General features: G+C 48.7%; 2 protein-coding genes across 4 annotated transcripts; both read left to right on the forward strand.

The window, feature by feature from the left end:
• Nucleotides 1-1,238: 1,238 nt before the first annotated feature.
• bach1b (BTB and CNC homology 1, basic leucine zipper transcription factor 1 b) lies at nucleotides 1,239-7,385 on the forward strand. 3 transcript variants are annotated; one of them, XM_084450163.1, is made up of 6 exons: nucleotides 1,239-1,475; nucleotides 2,429-2,683; nucleotides 3,503-3,534; nucleotides 3,667-5,176; nucleotides 6,114-6,323; nucleotides 6,445-7,385. In XM_084450163.1, the coding sequence occupies exons 2-6, from the start codon at nucleotides 2,429-2,431 to the stop codon at nucleotides 6,802-6,804; spliced, it is 2,367 nt and encodes a 788-aa protein (XP_084306289.1). In that variant the 5' UTR covers nucleotides 1,239-1,475; the 3' UTR covers nucleotides 6,805-7,385. The 3 variants fall into 3 exon arrangements, with proteins under 3 accessions (XP_084306289.1, XP_084306287.1, XP_084306288.1); XM_084450161.1 differs by having other exon boundaries at nucleotides 3,503-5,176; XM_084450162.1 differs by having other exon boundaries at nucleotides 3,503-5,176; nucleotides 6,117-6,323.
• A 1,299-nt stretch (nucleotides 7,386-8,684) lies between these two features.
• Nucleotides 8,685-16,351, forward strand: cct8 (chaperonin containing TCP1, subunit 8 (theta)). Its single transcript, XM_084449617.1, has 15 exons — nucleotides 8,685-8,809; nucleotides 9,863-9,953; nucleotides 10,076-10,155; nucleotides 10,273-10,422; nucleotides 10,671-10,851; nucleotides 11,121-11,182; nucleotides 11,328-11,465; nucleotides 11,708-11,886; nucleotides 13,300-13,366; nucleotides 13,540-13,627; nucleotides 13,755-13,870; nucleotides 14,054-14,125; nucleotides 14,553-14,721; nucleotides 14,898-15,013; nucleotides 16,073-16,351. The coding sequence occupies exons 1-15, from the start codon at nucleotides 8,750-8,752 to the stop codon at nucleotides 16,142-16,144; spliced, it is 1,641 nt and encodes a 546-aa protein (XP_084305743.1). The 5' UTR covers nucleotides 8,685-8,749; the 3' UTR covers nucleotides 16,145-16,351.
• The last annotated feature ends 2,397 nt before the right edge of the window (nucleotides 16,352-18,748 follow it).

The following is an 18,748-nucleotide window of genomic DNA, read 5'->3' on the forward strand; positions in this document are numbered from 1 at the left end:
CCCCGAGACCTGGAGGGGTGGGGCTGACTATACACCGGGATGAGACAGGGAGGGGTTCAGCCGTTACACAAGTCTCCTGTCTCTGGCACACTTCAGAGCTATAAGACGCCATTTTGCCTCTTCTGAGTATCCCTTTCAGGGTGACGGTTTAGATTTGAATTCCGATTCTGTCTGAGTTTTGGTCAGCGCTGAGCCCAGAGAACATGGCATCCCTGTAACTATGTGGAATGTTGTTATGATGTCTAAGAGGAACCAATGAGCCTGCTTTCTTAGGATGACTAAGATGGTGAAACACCAGTATGCGTTATTTTGATCTGATGTAATTTTCGTTCGAGGTTCTAGGTTCCATGACCAACTGTTACTCACTGACTGCATGGATCGGGAGCTCGGGGTTTCCTTGTGAGGCGTAGACATAAGACAGACGACTAAAGAGAGGGGGCTCTTTAGGGTTTGAGTGTTTCTGTGTATCTCGGGGTTAGTGTGGACACCTGCAGATGGTGTAATGTGGTCCAAACTTTTGTTTCTGGGGAGCCCCCCCCCCCCCCCTTAACCCCTCACCCTTTCTCCAAACCCCAGAGGCTCTTGCTATGCACAGAGAGGAGTAAGACGTTGAGGTGAGAAATGTTAGTGTCAAAACTAGCTAGATGTAATGCTCAGTCCCTCTCTGGAAAGGCAATGGAAGTACGATAGGAGAGTGATTCTCTATTGTTAACAATGAGAAAGGGTTGTGATTATGTGTGTGTTGGTTCCCTGCTGTGACACCAAATTGTCATAAGCATAAATGTGTTGATAAATGTGTCAAACCCACCTAAATGCTCAATGGCATCACATTATCATAATCTATAATGAATAAAATGCATTTGTTTTGAACTCCAGCATGATTCATCTTTCAGTTGCACGGTTTATCAGTAAACCAACTCAGAATAGGGAAGTTACTGTTTCACAATGAGATTACTCTGAAATTGTGAAATAATCAGCTGACCCCCGTACACACACACATTATCCCAGATAGTTGCAGTCAGAAACGAAGCCTACGTTTTTGTAGGTAAATTGAGTGACTACCTCTCAGCAGTGATTAATTGAGAAGCAGATCACACTGATGTACTAGCTCTCTCTCTCTCTCTCTCTCTCTCTCTCTCTCTCTCTCTCTCTCTCTCTCTCTCTCTCTCTCTCTCTCTCTCTCTCTCTCTCTCTCTCTCTCTCTCGCAAACATTTGTGTCCAGAAAGCGGAAGTAACGCGCTAGTATTATGACAGGGATCATAGTATGGCAAGAAATTAATTCGAGGAAGGGCTGCGCCAAAAGAGCTTGAATTCAGTCTCAGCTCACTAGCTGGCATCGCGTCTGTCAAGTGGTTGAGGGATCGAGCCTCATAACAGCTGAAGTTGGATTTCACACGTTGAATAATCTCAGCTCGGAGGAATTCGTGACGATTCCTCACATTTATAGTCCACACATTTCTCGACCTTGCGATAGGTAAGTTCATTATTTCTCTTTCAGACCGTAGCCGACGTTTATTAGACTTGCGTGCGACTTGCTTGTTTTCGACAATGTGCATGTTTTGTTAAGGCTATAGTAACGTGACGTGTTAGGCTGCTTGTTTACCTCGTGAGTGCAGTATTTCACATGCCTATCTGGACAACGACATACCCTAATCCTTTTTTGGGTTTATCCTACCTCAGCCCAGTCTTTTAAGGTTTAGATTTAGAGGTTTAGATTGAGAGGTTTAGAAAAGACTGTCGTCATCACAACAAACAAGCCAGTGCACATAAACTTTCTCAAGAATATTTGAATATATATATATGATGATTGGTTACATATTATCTGGTCAGTGGACTTTCGCGGAGATCGAACTCCTTTACTGGACAGATTCAGAGAGAGAGAGAATGTGCTTGATCATCCTTTATCAGCAGGAGCACGTGAGTCAGCGCTCTCCGCTCTGTTGCCCATGGGCAGGCACATATACACACACACACACACTCTCTCACACACACGCACACACACACACACACACACACACACACACACACACACTCTCACACACTCACACACACACACACACACACACACACACACTGATCGGAGTTAGCCGGAGTTCAGAATACAGTCTAGTTGAGATAAGGGCTTATGGACACGTTGGCTATGCTCATACAGAATTAATTTAGCATGTTAGATTTCAGTAGGTAAACTAAAGGGGTAGCCGATTTGTCTCAGGCTGATTGCTATGGCTGTCTGCACTCCATGACTGAACATAATTCAGCTGATTGCGGTAGGCATGCAGCTGTGGGGCATAATCAATGGTGGATGTGTGGTTAATATGGTCGATTAGTGGGCACTCATTAAGTTAGATTTTCTCTGTAACTGCCTGTGTGTTTGTCTTTCTGTGTGTGTGTGTGTGTGTGTGTGTGTGTGTGTGTGTGTGTGTCCAGATGTCCCTGCTGACCATGTCTCTGGAGAGCTCACGGTCCTCTGCGTTTACGTTCGAGTCGTCGGTGCACAGCTCCCATGTGCTGCGTTGCCTTGACGACCAGAGGCGTAGAGACGTGCTGTGTGACCTCACCGTGGTGGTGGAGGGGGAGAGCTTCAGGGCCCACCGCTCGGTCCTGGCTTCCTGCAGCCAGTACTTCACAAACAGGGTCTCCTCCCACGCAGGCCAGGGGCTGATCCTCACTTTGCCAGCTGAGGTGAGAAAGAAACGACTTAGCCTGCTAAGCTAAAGTCTAGGTGTTCACCCCACTGATTGTGCTAAGCTAAAGTCTAGGTGTTCACCCCACTGATTGTGCTAAGCTAAAGTCTAGGTGTTCACCCTACTGATTGTGCTAAGCTAAAGTAAGTTTCCCCTACTTTATGGCATCACTCCTCCCTTGAACTGAGGTAGAGAAACTAGATTAGTATGCTACTTATTACTGACCACATTCCATGGGTTGTGATGCTCAAGGCTGTTGGCTCCAGAGTTGGAGTCATGCAGTTCACATGCATAGTAGGGATGTACAGCTCACCCTATTCCAGCTGATGAGAGAGATAGGATAGAAAATATGCTCTGTCAGCAGGTGGATTGTGCTGAATCTGTGTGACCATGTCTGTGTGTGTGTGTGTGTGTGTGTGTGTGTGTGTGTGTGTGTGTGTGTGTGTGTGTGTGTGTGTGTGTCTCTGGAGTGCCTCAGGACCTGAGAGTTGCACCCTCTGAACGTATGTTCAAAAAACAACTAAAGACACTGGTTCTTGTTGCGGCTTGCAATGTTCTCTTTTTGTTTCTGTTTCTGGTTTTAATGGGTTTTTTTTTTATTGCATATTTTGTTTGATTTTAACTTATTACTGTAAAGCACTCTGTGCATCCATGCTGTGAAGAGCGCTATATAAATAAAGTTTACCTACTTACTTACTTACTTACTTACTGTGTGTGTGGCTGCAACCATACGTGTGTGTATGTGGTGTCTTTATAGGTGTCAATATCCAGACATTTAAACATTTATTTTCTTTCTTTCTCTTTCCTCTTCTCTCAGGTGACTGTCAGTGGCTTCGGGCCTTTGCTCAGGTTTGCCTACACATCCAAACTCCTGTTCAGCAAAGATAACGCCATTGAGATCCGCAACTGCGCAGGTATTCTGGGCTTCAAAGATCTGGACAAAGCCTGCTTTGACTTCCTCCTTCCCAAATTCTTCCCCAGCACCAGAGGCTCTGCCCCCTTTCCGAAAAAGACGTGCTGTAAGACGCGCTGTAAGAAGAAACAGTCCGTCGGCCCCGTCCGCTACCCAGATGCCGTCATTGACACCCTGTCGAGTGAAAAAGGAGCGCGGGTTTCTTTGGATTCACCCTCCGAACAAGAGCTGGTTGCAGCCATCTTCCAGCCAGGAAGTGACGTCACAGGAAGCAAGAGCAGAGGCCCGCCTCTCCAGTCTGACGTCCAATCGGACGGCCCGACCGACTACTCTCTCCAGAGTCCGAAGCATCCTGAGTCCGAGCTAGTCTGTGTGAAACGGGCCTCCGGCCTGGAGAAGTGCCCCGGTTCCCCTGCGGTGGAGAGCGGGGAGGACTGTCCTCCCGGTGCCCCACCCGCTCTGAGAGGCCTGCCGTCCTCCGGGGGCCGTGGGGAGGGTCCTGCCACCGAGGCCCCCGGACGAGGCCTCTCGCAGATAAAGAAGGAGGCGGCTGTAGAGAGAGAGCGCAATGGCGGCTTGCGGGAAGCGGAGAGGGCGGGCCCCGGAGGGAGACCGGGAGACCGACGGGACCGGGAGTCGTGCGGGGTCAACTCGGAGTCGTGGGGAGTCAACTCGGAGTCGTGGGGAGTCAACTCGGAGTCGTGGGGAGTCAACTCGGAGTCGTGGGGAGTCAACTCGGAGTCGTGGGGAGTCAAATCGGAGTCGTGGGGAGTCAACTCTGAGTCGTGCAGAGTCAACTCTGAGTCGTGCGGAGTCAACTCTGAGTCGTGGGGAGTCAACTCTGAGTCGTGGGGAGTCAACTTGGAGTCGTGGGGAGTCAGCGGCGCTGTTCACAGCCGTCCCAAATCCCTGGCGGCGGAGAAAAGGGAGGAATATGGCGAGCGGAGCAGCGATGAGGAGGAGGCGGAGAGGCTGCGGAGAAATGGGGGGATGAAGAAATGTGGAGGAGGGACGAGTGACGGGGAGAGCAAGGAGAGGCCGCTGTGTAGAGGCAGAGGAGAAGGCGGGAGAGGAGGTAGCGACAGAAGCAGCGTGGAGAGAGAGGTGGCAGAGAACCTGGCCTGGGGCCTCTGGGCAGAGCTCTCCTCCCCTACCTTCAGCCTGGACGCCGCCCACAGAACCGGGTCGGGGTCCGGGGCCCAGAGCGGAACAGGGGACGGGTCTGGGACGTGGGCTGGGACGGGCTTCGGGCTCCAGACCGGGGCTGAGGGCGAGACCGGGCCCGGGCTTGGGAATAGAGCCTCGCAGGCCGGAAGCGCAGCCGTGGACGGGCAGAAGCTCCAGCTGGACCCGAGCTCCAGAACCAGGGACTGGGCCCACCTCCAGACCCTGGACCCAGGCAGAGGCACGGGGACGGGGACAGGAGAAGCCGACGCCCCGCTGCCGGCCTGCGAGGGGTCGTACCCCTCTGGGTGGAGTCCCTACGTGTCCTCTCTCACCTCAGGGGAGGACGGAGACTCGGACAGCTTGGACACCGAGGGGGACAGTGAGTCCTACACCAGCGAGATGGCCAGGAAGGTGAGACGGAAGAGAAAAACACGTTTGTTCGTCATTCTGAATCTCAGGCTTCTTCAAATATTACTTTATTAAAGCGTTGTTGTGAATGGATTCCACCACTTAAATTAGCACTATAATTTTGAGTCTCGATCACACTTAGCTTGCGTTGAAGTGGCCCGAGGAAACCTCTCCCTAACTGTGGCATGGCGCTCCTGTTTGTCTTAGATAAGATCGTGCGTGGTCATAGAGGTGGACAGGTGTTGGCGCTCATTCACCACGGTGGTTTCGGTTAATAATTCAGCTGTGTGTGTGTGCATGCACGCGTGTGTGTGTGCGAGTGTGCTTGCCAGCTGGATCAGAGTCCAGCACAGATCAGAACCTGTTATCAGACACTCACTGGTTCACCACAGCAGTGACCGGAGACCGGTGAAAGATATGACTGTGGTGGTCAGGCCACATCCAGGTGCTGTGGATTTAGGTTAAGAATTGATAGCGTTACACCGTGTCCTAACTACACGCGACGCGAGCGAGCGTCAGCGACAAAATGCGTTTCATTGCTTTGTTTTCTATTGTTATGTCCTAACTGGACGCGAGCGACGCAGTGTGAAGCGGCGCGACGTTTTAACTGCCCTTTTGACGCTCGCCCTGTTCCTATTTTCCTCCTGTCGCTCACGTTGACAGGCGTTCGTTCTTTAACTGTCTTCAGTTGGGAATATAGACAAATGGAAAATTTTACGGCAGCAAGCATGTGATGTCGCGTTGTTGATCGCGTCGCAAGCAGTTAGGACACGGTGTTAGCGTTATATTAAAGTTAGATGAGGCAACCTCCACTTCCACCACTATCAGCTCATATATAAGGTACATTTATGAGTCACACAATCCTTTACAACAGTGACTGTTCCTCGGGACTGGTTGTTCAGTCGTACGCTGAGAGTAGTGTCTCCCTCCCTGGGGCCAGCAGGTGCAGCTGCCGTTCTCTGTGGACTGCGTGGTGTCCCTGACCAGGAACGACTTCCAGCAGACGCTGAAGCAGCACAGTCTGACTCCGACGCAGCTGGACTTTGTCCACGACGTGAGACGGCGCAGTAAGAACCGCGCCGCTGCCCAGCGATGCCGCAAGAGGAAGCTGGACTGCATCCACAATCTGGAGTGTGAAATCGACAAGCTGGTGAGGAGCGCTTGAGACGTTTATCTGTCAGTCATTTATATTTGTTTCATACAAAGTACTTAGTGTTGACTAATCCATCAATGCACCTGTGTGTGTGCGTGCGTGTGTGTGTGCGTCACAGAGAACAGAGAAGGAGAAGCTGACGGCAGAGAGAAACCAGTTGAGCCAGTTGAAGTTGAAGACTTGGCACAGTGTCTCTGCCTTGTATCAGAGAGTCTGCAGTGAGGCAGCACTACGTCCAGAACAGCTCCAAGTCCTGGCCAAGTACTCCAGCGCAGACTGCCCGCTCTCATCTCTTATCTCCTCCACAGACCCCCTCTTCGCTGGGCTTGGGGAGATACTCCAGCCCCAGGCCCCAAACTCGGCCTTCTCAGCGGGCCCGGCCTCAGATATACACCAGACCTCTTTTGAACCTTCACCCAGCTGCTCCAGGGAGATGCCCGCATGTAATGAACACTCAGCCAATGGGAAAGCTCCTTAGATAAGCACCTGTGCTGAAATGGTGTCCCAAGGAGGGAGTGTGGCCCCAGGAGCAACTTGGATAATGACACTACATGCAGTGACCTACAAAGAAACTGTTTTTAAGAATAAAGATTTTATAGCAGTGCAGCTTACATGCATTTAACATGAAGATTGCACAGTAATCATTCATGTTCTAACTCTGCCTTCTCAGATAACTGGAGACGTTTATGCACTACTTGGCTCAGAACCTTGTTTTATCGTATGTCTTCTATACTTACAAGGATTTCCTCAACATTCCATTGAAGTATTCAATAACTCACGGTTCATTTCTGATCAACCCTTGTTCAAGCTTTGAACTTGTAACCACGCGTCACAGTTGGAACCACTCAGGTACAGCCTTAACACACAATACACACTCAACACCTTTTACTTTATGAAGGTAAGGTCGTCTCGTGTCCCGGTCTTACCGAGGGCACTTCCTCAGGTTAAAGGGCAATGCTCGTTTTTGACAACCTGGACCTTATTTACGACATATTATAAGAAGTTTGACTCACCGAGATCACTTTTGTGTAGTTCGGAGGCCTGTAGAAGAAATTTAAAATCCAGCGCGAGCCAGTATATATATATAAGTGCCTTTCCCCACTTGCTCCAGCACGCATGCGCACAGGCCAGCGCGCAGACTGGCTATTCTCCGGCTCACATTCTCTGCACTACGATCGGATTGTTGCTGACGAATGACGACGACAATATTCTCGGCACCAACAACGATCGTAGCGCAGAGAATGTGAGCCGGAGAATAGCCAGTCTGCGCGCTGGCCTGTGCGCATGCGTGCTGGAGCAAGTGGGGAAAGGCGTGTAAAGATCATATTACAGAGGCTAAAGACCCCGTATTTGAAAACCACAACAATGCCTCGCGTTGAGGAATCTCAACTGTCGATTCATCCAATCTGATTGATGAAAACAACCGTTTAGCGGCCGAAAATAGATTTTGAGAAACTGCATTCTCGTTGCCCCGATCACCGTCATTACATGGATATACTGGCTCGCGCTGGATTTTAAATTTCTTCTACATGCCTCCGAACTACACAAAAGTGATCTCGGGTGAGTCAAACTTCTTATAATATGTCGTAAATAAGGTCCAGGTTGTCAAAAACGAGCATTGCCCTTTAAGCAAATAATATACTGTACAGTTTCTGGTCGATGTGTTTTTTCACCTTCTGGTAGCTCAACTAGGTGACTATCAACTGATTTGCATCCATGTGTGATGATATTCTTGCACCACAATGCTCAGTTATGTTTAGCTGTTTAGGTTGTTGTAAAGTATGGGTGCCCTGAGTACAAGTCAACCCTGATGACTCAGCATTCTCAGGTACAATTCTGCACTGTAATTTTGTTCTCCATTAACTGAGCATAATGGTATAATACAAGCCCTGATGCCAAAGTGTTCTGAACAGTACGTTGTAGCCTACAATCCAAAGAAAAATACTGTAAGCTGTTTCCAGGATTTTTCTTAATTTCTTTTTACAAACTGTCCTTTCTTTGACCTTGTCCACTTCTCCCTGTTCCGAATATGTGGCCCACTGTATTTGGCTTACTGTGTTCCACTGGGGCCATCCTCTGATTTGCCCTTAGACCAACACTTTAATACCATATTCTGTTTGGAGTGTAATAAAATGACCTATTTCAAAGTAAGCGTCCCAGAGACATTGTGGAGTATGTTTTAGTCTTCAGACAAGCCACCCATGTCTAGGTTGTACACTTGGGTAGCCTAGTACTACTCTGCCCCCGTGTGGTCACTCATTGAACAACATTGGGTTTGCTATTTTACAAACGCCTTCTTAAGTATGTCCATCGCGATGCACTGTAGCGAAGCCCGACGCTCCTCCCCCTTCCTCTTTGTGCTGCTGAACCCACGCTGCAGCTACTCTCTCCTGGACACCGCGGCTACTGTAAAACATCAGAAAATGGCTCTACACGTCCCCAAAGCTCCGGGCTTTGCCCAAATGTTAAAGGATGGGGCAAAGGTGAGGTCTAGTTATGTGTTGAAATGAACCCTTACTGCTTAACATTATTTCCTATTAGAGCTCGCTAGCTCGCTAGGCTAGGCTAACCACGGGAAGCACAGTCATGGAGAGAGAGAGAAGCTTCTAGAACAGCCTTCATGGAGAGAGAGGTTTCTAGAACAGCCTAGGCCAAGAATCATACTCTATCCTGCCGACTTGATCGCAAACTCATGTGAGAAATGGGGAGAAGGCAGTGACAAATGCCGCTGACATCGAATCTAAAGACTGCTCTTCGGACATCCTTGAACTAACGATATAACTAGATAATGAGTCGACTGTCTGCTAGCTAGTTTAGCTTAGCAACCAATGAGCACGCACTGAACAGCGAGCCTCCCATGCTGCTGCTTAGCTAGCCTAGCACTGTCATTCATCCATGGTGGTTCGATGAGCAGACTAGTTAAGATCTGTATCTTACTGTCAACAATCAAACTGTCAGTGTGTTAGGTCAGTTTGTTAGGTCAGTGTGTTAGGTCAGTGTGTTAGGTCAGTTTGTTAGGTCAGTGTGTTAGGTCAGTGTGTTAGGTCAGTTTGTTAGGTCAGTGTGTTAGGTCAGTGTGTTAGGTCAGTTTGTTAGGTAGCTCACGTTAACGAGTACAGTGCTCAGTTGTAATGTGACTGACTGCGTCACGGATGGTGAACAAGCCCAAGGAAGGCGTGGCCCGAGAAGATCCGCATCTTGGGGCGAAACCTCAATAATTCATTATTTTAACGTTAGGCGGTGTGTTCCAACTAGCCCTGTACCTTTCTAGTGATATTGTTCCGGCATCTCCCTAAACAGATGAGTAAATTTAGCTATCTGTATAACTATCTTGTCCATACTTAAGACCTGTACCACCATTCTTCTAATCTCTATTCTCTCACACTCTATGAGTCTGGATCTTGGTCTCTGGAATATGTAGGGGTGGGACTGGGACCTAAAGAGAATTGTGTTGCCTCTGTGTATGAAATGCGCTATACAAATAAAGTTTGATTTGATTTGATTTGACTCACTGACACTGCGCTTGTTCTCGTCAGCACTACTCCGGGCTGGAAGAGGCAGTCTTCCGTAACATCCAGGCGTGCAAGGAGCTGGCCCAGACCACGCGCACTGCCTACGGGCCCAACGGTGAGATCCCCAGCCTGTCCCAAGAGTGATAACCCACCCACAGTGGTAATGCATATGTACAGGTTCAGCCCTTGAAAACGTTAAACGTACCATGACTTATATTTTATTTCTACATTTCTCAGGCATGAACAAAATGGTCATCAACCACTTGGAGAAACTCTTTGTCACCAACGATGCGGCAACGATTCTCAGAGAGCTTGAGGTGAGACTACCCTGTTCAACACTGGACACATCTCCCATCTTTGATAAGTCTTAAAAATTGAGTTTATAGTCAAACCTGAGCTATATGTTTTTTTGTTTTTTTCGGGTGGTGTTATAGGTGCAGCACCCGGCAGCCAAGATGATCGTGATGGCGTCCCACATGCAAGAGCAGGAGGTGGGGGATGGAACCAACTTCGTCCTGGTGTTCGCCGGAGCTCTGCTGGAACTGGCAGAGGAGCTGCTCAGGATGGGCTTGTCTGTCTCAGAGGTAAACACACACACACACACTCACACTGTCTCCCTCTCTCTCATATACACACACACACACACACACACACACTGTCTCCCTCTCTCTCATATACACACACACACTCACACACACACACACACACACACTGCCTCCCTCTCTCTCATATACACACACACACACATACTGCCTCCCTCTCTCTCATATACACACATATCCATTGCACAACTGTTTGTTCAGCACTGATATTCAGCCTCCATCTGTCTCAGGTGATTGAGGGCTATGAGATGGCGTCCAAGAAGGCGCTGGAGATCCTCCCTGAGTGTGTGTGCTCATCAGCCAAGAACCTCCACGACGTCGACGAGGCGTCGGCCATGATCCGCCCGGCCGTCATGAGCAAGCAGTACGGCAACGAAGACTTCCTGGCCGAGCTCATCGCCCAGGCTTGTGGTGAGTCTGAAAACTCAACCCTGAAACTTCAGCCCGTTGGTGTACTGTATAGAAACAGATTATTCCCTCCTCCTTTAATTTGGCTAAAGAGCTGATCTAACAAGGGCCGTCTCTGATCTAATGAGATTGGATGGGTGCGCTGGAGGTGAAAGCACGAGCTCCTTCACACCACTTGACATCCAGGAGTATTGGATCATTTCTCAGATGAAGATTGATAACTCACACTGACAGAGCTGGTGTGTGTCTGACATGCTTTATATGCGCTGCAGTCTCCATCTTCCCTGAATCTGGCAACTTCAACGTGGATAACGTCAGAGTGTGCAAGATCCTGGTAAGTGGTGCGATCTACGGCCATTTCCTTTCTCTCTCCCTCTCTCTAACACACTCTCCACGAGGGTTTCTTGCTTTGCCGTTGTCAGGTTTTCTAGCCTGTGTGTGTGTGTGTATCTGAAGTCCTCCCCTGTGTGGGTCTGCAGGGCTGTGGGCTGACGTCCTCCTCCGTGCTGCACGGCATGGTGTTCAAGAAGGAGGCCGAGGGCGACGTCACGTCGGTCAAAGACGCCAAGATCGCCGTCTTCTCCTGTCCCTTCGACTGCATGGTGACAGAGACCAAGGTGAGGAACCCTCTACCCGACCTGGCCTCACCCACCCACTGACTCTTCCTCCCTACCTGCTGCACTGTCAAAGTAGTTAAAACCCTGAAATCTTCCTTCTAATTCTCCCTCCATTTCTCTCTCTCGCTCTCTCTCTCTCTCTCTCTCTCTCTCTCTCTCTCTCTCTCTCTCGAGTGATGTCATAACCAACTAGCATAGCTTCCTTCATTCATCGTTCCTCCCTCCCTCCCTCACTGCCCCAGGGCACAGTGTTGATAAAGAATGCGGCGGAGCTGATGAACTTCAGTAAGGGCGAGGAGGACATGATGGAGGCCCAGGTGAAGGCCATCGCCGAGGCCGGAACCAACGTGGTGGTGACGGGCGGAAAGGTGGCCGACATGGCGCTGCACTACGCCAACAAGTACCAGCTCATGGTGGTCAGGTGAGAGGAACGGGCCCGGCGGTCGTCCAACGCGTTCAGCCCCAGACGGGTCCCCTATATCAGGGTTTCCCAGCCTGGGCTCCGCCCCCCCCCTTAGGCTGGGTGCACACTATGGGTCTCTTTAAAATGCGCTGCAGATTTCGGCATCTTATTTCCATTCAAAGCTATGGGAAAAGATCAGAATGCGGGTGGATATTGAGATGCGCTGTGCTCTGGCCAGAGAGGACTCCTGAACCCATAATCCAGTCAGACAAACTCTCCTCTTCATCCTCTAAATAGGCTACAGCCAGAGCAATCTTTCTACTTTTTGACATGACAGTAAAAGCCCAAAAGTTGCGAAATGCAAGTAAATAATGTAACGGTTGGTTACAAGATAAAACGTAAGGTACAATATATCGAACTTGGGTAGAGTCAAGAATGTTGTTATGGAAACTAAATACACTTCAAGAGCCGCATCTCTTTTTTTAACACAAAATCCACTCTGGGTAATTTATCCGCTACATAAAATATCTGCAGTGTGCACACAGCCTTAAGGGGGCGCTAACAATCGCAGGGGGGGCGCCAGGCCCCAGACAATCTGAGGCCTTAATATTAGCTAGACAAAGAATCATGTTATTGACATGTCAGCCACAGCAGTTATAAGTTATATATCTGATGAAGGGTCAAAAAGCCTTGTATTGACATCACTATAAGACATGATCATATCTGATGAAGGCCCAAAAAGCCTTGTATTTACAGCACTACAATACCATATAAATTCAACAAATTAATCTGAGACTATGAATCGTGTCAAAATGAATATTCCTGCTACACTGGCGAAGCGCTTCATTGTACCCTAACTTACACCTGATGGAATTCGTGCACGTATGAACACACACAGACTGGATGGTCACAGCGATTTTTTGGGGGGGGGGGGGGGCGCAAATTCCACCAAGTGTAAGTTCGGGGGGCTCTGGGGAAGGAAGGTTGGGAACCCCTGCCCTGTGTAACCCTGTGGTGTGGAACCCCTGCCCTGTGGAACCCTGTGGTGTGGAACCCCTGCCCTGTGTAACCCTGTGGTGTGGAACCCCTGCCCTGTGTAACCCTGTGGTGTGGAACCCCTGCCCTGTGTAACCCTGTGGTGTGGAACCCCTGCCCTGTGTAACCCTGTGGTGTGGAACCCCTGCCCTGTGTAACCCTGTGGTGTGGAACCCCTGCCCTGTGTAACCCTGTGGTGTGGAACCCCTGCCCTGTGTAACCCTGTGGTGTGGAACCCCTGCCCTGTGTAACCCTGTGGTGTGGAACCCCTGCCCTGTGTAACCCTGTGGTGTGGAACCCCTGCCCTGTGTAACCCTGTGGTGTGGAACCCCTGCCCTGTGTAACCCTGTGGTGTGGAACCCCTGCCCTGTGTAACCCTGTGGTGTTTCCCCTCAGACTCAACTCAAAGTGGGACCTGCGTAGGCTGTGTAAGACCTTGGGAGCCGTAGCGCTGCCCAGACTGGTGAGTCTCTCTCACAGTACCCCACACCTGGAGCTGTCAAATCTCACCACCATTTAACATTATCCTAGTGTTATCTATTTGTTTCAGTTTTAGAAATGTGATATGAGCTCTGGTGTTTCCACTGGATTGTGTGAATGGTGTGGTTTGTTTCACCCTCTCGCCACCCTCTCCAGACCCCTCCTACCCCAGAGGAGATGGGCCACTGTGACAGCGTCTACCTGACGGAGGTGGGAGACACGCAGGTGGTGGCGTTCAAGCACGGTGAGACTCGCCGGTGTCCCCTCACCACTCCTGTTCACACTTGAGGTTTATATATCCTCAATACGAGATCTCAACGTCTCCCTTCCACCTTTCTCATCCTTTCTTCTCTCATATCACCCCCCGACAGAGAAAGAGGAGGGCGCCATCGCCACCCTCGTGATCAGGGGCTCCACAGACAACCTGATGGACGACATCGAGAGGGCCATTGACGACGGAGTCAACACCTTCAAGGTCCTGGCCAGGGTGAGTCACTAGCACTCTGTCAGCTGTACACAACCCTGGTTGGTGCTGCTGGGTGGAGCTGATCTGGGTTTAAATGAAGCCGTTTAGGAGCTGATCTGGGTTTAAATGAAGCCGTTTAGGAGCTGATCTGGGTTTAAATGAAGCCGTTTAGGAGCGCAACTGTTGTTGATTCCCCTCCTGCAGGACAAGCGGCTGATTCCCGGGGCCGGGGCCACGGAGATCGAGCTGGCCAGACAGATCACCTCTTATGGAGAGGTACGGAGAGCTTGCTCTACCCACCTTTTGTTCATTTAACAGGGTCTTCCCTGCATATATAGAATTAGGAGGTGGCCGCTTTCCTCAAATGTTATCGCCTCCAGCTCGACAAAAAAACCCACAAATGACCTGCCAACCTGAACACATTTTGCGTAGTAGGTACTCATTTTTAGTTTTCCATTGATTTGTTGTAAGATTTTAGTTTGCACACATTAGTGCATAGACAATTCACCAGATTTGCATAGAAAATTCACCAGAAAGGAAATTAAGCTTTTGTTGCCCAAAATCTAGCCCCCACCCCCACCCCACTTAAGGTACCACCTTGCCTCATCATTCTGAGTCAGGAAAAAAAACCGAGGGACCCCCTGTTTAAAGGAGGAGCGTGGCTGTGTGCCATCCTAAATGGTGTTGTTCTCCGTGTGTATAGTCTTGTCCAGGTCTGGAGCAGTATGCCATCAAGAAGTTTGGCGATGCCTTCGAGGCCGTACCTCGTGCCCTAGCGGAGAACTCTGGCGTCAAGGGCAACGAGCTCATCTCTAAACTGTACGCTGCCCACCACGAGGGCAACAAGAACATGGGCTTTGACATTGAGGCGAGTTGGTGTCTACATGCGCGTTCGCAATCCCTTCACACCGCATCGTTCTCCCACACAGAAGCACAGAGAAATCAACATGGCGACACACACGCGCCCACACACACTCTAACATGGCATTGTAATTGGCACACGCACTCTGAGATCATGACTGGATGTGTAATCATGTCTGACAGGGAGAGGGCGCTGCTCTGAAGGACATGCTGGAGGCTGGGATCCTGGAGCCCTACCTGGTCAAACACTGGGGTATCAAACTGGCCACCAACGCGGCCGTCACCGTGCTCCGAGTGGACCAGGTATAGACACGCACACCGCCACCATCCTCCTTCTCTTCGCAGATCGACAGGAACAAGCTGGATATCCCTTTGCCTTCTCATATCCATAAGTTCAACTTGATTCAACCTGATTTTCATTACCATTTCAGCAGCAGGTGTCTTGAGTATGAAATTCTGTTGTGGGCGGGTCCACTGTGTGCAGAGTCTTAGTCAGGAAGCCTGTGTGTGTGGTTCAGATCATCATGGCTAAGCCTGCTGGGGGACCCCGGGCTCCCAAGCAGAGAGGCCACTGGGACAAAGACGGCTGGGAGGAGGAGCCCGATCAGTTTGAAACGCACCATTAAGAGGGAACACACACCCTCTCAGCAGGTGCTGGAACGTGTGTGTGTGTGACACAGAGAGAACTGCACGGATACTCACCCGATCACGGACGTGTCTTTGCGTGTGCTGTGTTAACGTCACAACTTCCTGTCTGTACTAACTTTGTATGCGTGTGACGGAGTAATGTCGATAGACATTGGGGTTTGATTAATGGTGTTTTATGCGTTGTTAGTGAATTCACCAAAACACATGACAGTTATGCACTGCTATTCTCAATCTGTGCCAATTGTGTGCGATGCTGAAACTAACTATGGTATATCGCTCAAGCCCGGTGCGAACACAACCATTCCAATCCTATTAGCTCCTAACCCTGAGCCTGTTCAGATCTGTGGGGAACTGATAGGTGTAAGCAATATGCTGATGGCTCCATTTCACCAACCATTCAAAAGATAATTGGAGCCTTTGCCTCGTTACTTGTTCTGTCCAGAGAGTCGACCTGTAAACATGAGAGGTTGGATCCCAAGGAAGGGTCCAGAAAGGCAAATGGACCTGGGTTAGGATGTAGAACCAAGGCACGGTGTGTGAATGCATGCTGCATGGAGCCAGGAGACACATCAGCTCTAGAACAACAGCCTGTTGTTGGATTTCATTTCAATGGCGGAGTGGTCATACTTAGTTAAATGTTAACAAAATAAAGTGCTTGATTATTTCGACCTTTGTGGTTGACTGACTGACTGCTGTCTCCATGTTCTCCCCCAGATCATCATGGCCAAACCAGCAGGAGGACCCAAAGCCCCCCAGGGCAAGAAGGACTGGGATGAGGAGGACTGAGCCTGACTGAACCCCTCACACCCCAACCCCACCCACCCAGCTTTTTCTACTTGTTTATTTAAGGCCCAACACTTTGGTTTTATTTTCTAGGAACAACCATGCATTGCTGTTAACACGTCCAGTACCATGTGGTGAGAGATATTGATGGCACTGTTTGCTTTTTGTGTTCTTGTCCCAAATAAAAGGCACTTAAGCTGTCAATTATGACTTATGGGTGGTTTTGGTTTTGGTATCTGCTTCATACAAAATATACATATACAAATATACATATACAAAATATAAGTTTGCCCAAGTTATAAGCTCTTTGTAGATTCAGATGTTTACATTTCTAGACCTGTAAGGGTAAAATATATTGTTGGCGCTTGGCTGGCTTTCATACTCAATGACGGGTGCTCAAATGAACCAAGTGTAAATCAGGCCCTATAATGACTTTTCTCATTTGACACCGACTGCAATGATGCCTCAACTTCAGCCAGTCTTTTAACACGTTAAACCATCTGGCTATAACAAATTATTTGATGTTTGATACCGCCATCTCTTGTTGGGGTATGTAAAGAGATTTGTTTATAACATTTAGTGTACAAGTCCATTTATCAGGGGTGCAGATTTGTCACCTTTAGGTGAAAATTGCCGTTTTTAATCCAAAAAAGGTCGTTTGTTTGATCTGTATGAGGGCATGTTTGTCAGCTTTTTCACCTGTGATTGGTTTGCACCTCTGATTTATACACATGCCTGGGGCGGGGGAGGGAACGGGACTGTTGGAGAAGAGGCAGAGAGCTGAAAATGGACCCCATCTTTTCAATATATTGAAAATACTCTCCTTTGAATATTTGTAAACATAAAAGCTTTTGCGATGCTCTGATTGTGAGGACTATCTGTTATAGCAGAATCTGTCATATTTTTGTCTCGGACCATATCCAATACTTGGGTACGAGTTTCCAAGACTAGAACTGGAATTTGCTTCAGTTCTTAACTTCAATGCGTAGGCTAATAAAATACCGCAGGATGTGTTATGAGTTATTAAAATTTGAATTGCAGGTTGTAGGATTCCAATTTGCAAATATGGAATTCATGAACTTTATTCATAGTTTAATCCCTTTTCGGAGTCATTTACAAATAAAATAATTTATAGACTGGGAATTGTTAAAATAATGAAACCTAAAAACGTGTCGGGAAGAGAACGCAATAGGGCGCGTCCCCATGTTTTTGTGCGTGGCTGTAAGCCAGTGCACCATAGATAGCATTTGTCCGGTCGTCACTCCCTCCCTCTCTCTTTCCCTCAGTCATGTTGTTGACCTGCAGTTCTATGTTGCCACCACAAGAGGCAGTAGTCTCAGAACACCAAAGTAAATATACTATGACACTATGCACTTTCGAGGTCCTTGGTGGTGTAGTGGATAAAGTGCCCGACTCCAATGTTGAAGGTCAGGGGTTCAAGATTTTTTTTGGTCCCTGGATGTTATAGAAGCTATGTAAAAATGTGGTAACCTGGTGGTGCTATGTCAGTTATTGACTATTTATGTGCAGTAATTGAACATTTGAAATACTCCTGTTTTGAAAATATATCTACAGTATAGGTGTCTCAGTAATTATCCATTATATATTAGGACATACTTTGCATGTATTTACCAGGTAAATGTTTAGTAATTGGGGGACTTTGAAAGGAAGGGTTACCCAAAAAATGTTGAGAGTAAGTTAATTTAGCAATAGAAATCCATAATCCTTGGGCCAATGGGCCTATGTTATAGACAATGAACTACCAGTGGGATAGTGGTGCAGTAGTCTCACGGGCCAGACGAGTCGACTTCCGGTCCGGATTGTCTGCTACGTCTGGTATTCAGGCGCTGAAATTTTGTTGAAGGAAGTTGGGGGGAAAAAACGGATATCCCGTCAACATTCCGTAGAGAGTAGTAGACAGTCCGGACCGGAAGTGATGCGTTTTTTAAGAACTTCCTTTTACAAATTCTAAGCGGCTGAAGTCCAGACTCTCTGCTCCGTAGAGAGTCTGGCTCCGAGACTAGTGGTGGAGCAATAGCGGGAGCATTTTGGATTACTAGCGGGCCGCTGTCCCTGATGCTAATAATCCGCCAGAGGTCGGCTTGCCATTCGATGCCATCCGTCAGCGGATTCGGCCGGAGGTCCGCCAGCTCGTCCATCGGGGACCCGCTGTAGGTCCGCTAGCCTTGTGTTATCTGGGTTTAACCCATACCTTTATCCAGAAACAGAACTTGAACCAATTGCAGCAAAATAGCAAACGTTACAGGAATCATCAGTGTAACTGCTTTAGCCACTGACCGCTACCATTAATGTTATGGAAGCTGCTGCTAGTTGTTGTGAGCCCATGAGCTAACTGGCTATCCTGCTCTTATTGTGCTGGATTAGCATTGGAAGATGGATGATTGTAACTGATGTGTCCAGGCGACAAGACCTATCGTAATTTATCAGACATTATTTCATGTCATTTCAATTCAAAGCTATTTCAGTGGCATGACTAGCTTCTGTCCTACCAGTCCTGAACAGAAACAAGACAGCCACGCACATAAGCCAGGCTAAACCTTGCCTGGTTCTGCAAGGATGAACGCTGGCATTTGGATAAGTAACATC

This window comes from Borostomias antarcticus, assembly GCF_949987555.1.
Source record: "Borostomias antarcticus genome assembly, chromosome: 15".
NCBI lineage: Eukaryota > Metazoa > Chordata > Actinopteri > Stomiiformes > Stomiidae > Borostomias > Borostomias antarcticus.

Coding starts and splice junctions, on each gene's coding strand:
- cct8 (XM_084449617.1), top strand. CDS start 8,750: ATGGCTCTACACGTCCCCAAAGCTCCGGGCTTTGCCCAAATGTTAAAG. Junction 8,810..9,862: donor TGTTAAAGGATGGGGCAAAG/GTGAGGTCTAGT, acceptor TGTTCTCGTCAG/CACTACTCCGGGCTGGAAGA. Junction 11,887..13,299: donor TACCAGCTCATGGTGGTCAG/GTGAGAGGAACG, acceptor GTTTCCCCTCAG/ACTCAACTCAAAGTGGGACC.
- bach1b (XM_084450161.1), top strand. CDS start 2,429: ATGTCCCTGCTGACCATGTCTCTGGAGAGCTCACGGTCCTCTGCGTTT. Junction 2,684..3,502: donor TCCTCACTTTGCCAGCTGAG/GTGAGAAAGAAA, acceptor CTCTTCTCTCAG/GTGACTGTCAGTGGCTTCGG. Junction 6,324..6,444: donor AGTGTGAAATCGACAAGCTG/GTGAGGAGCGCT, acceptor TGTGCGTCACAG/AGAACAGAGAAGGAGAAGCT.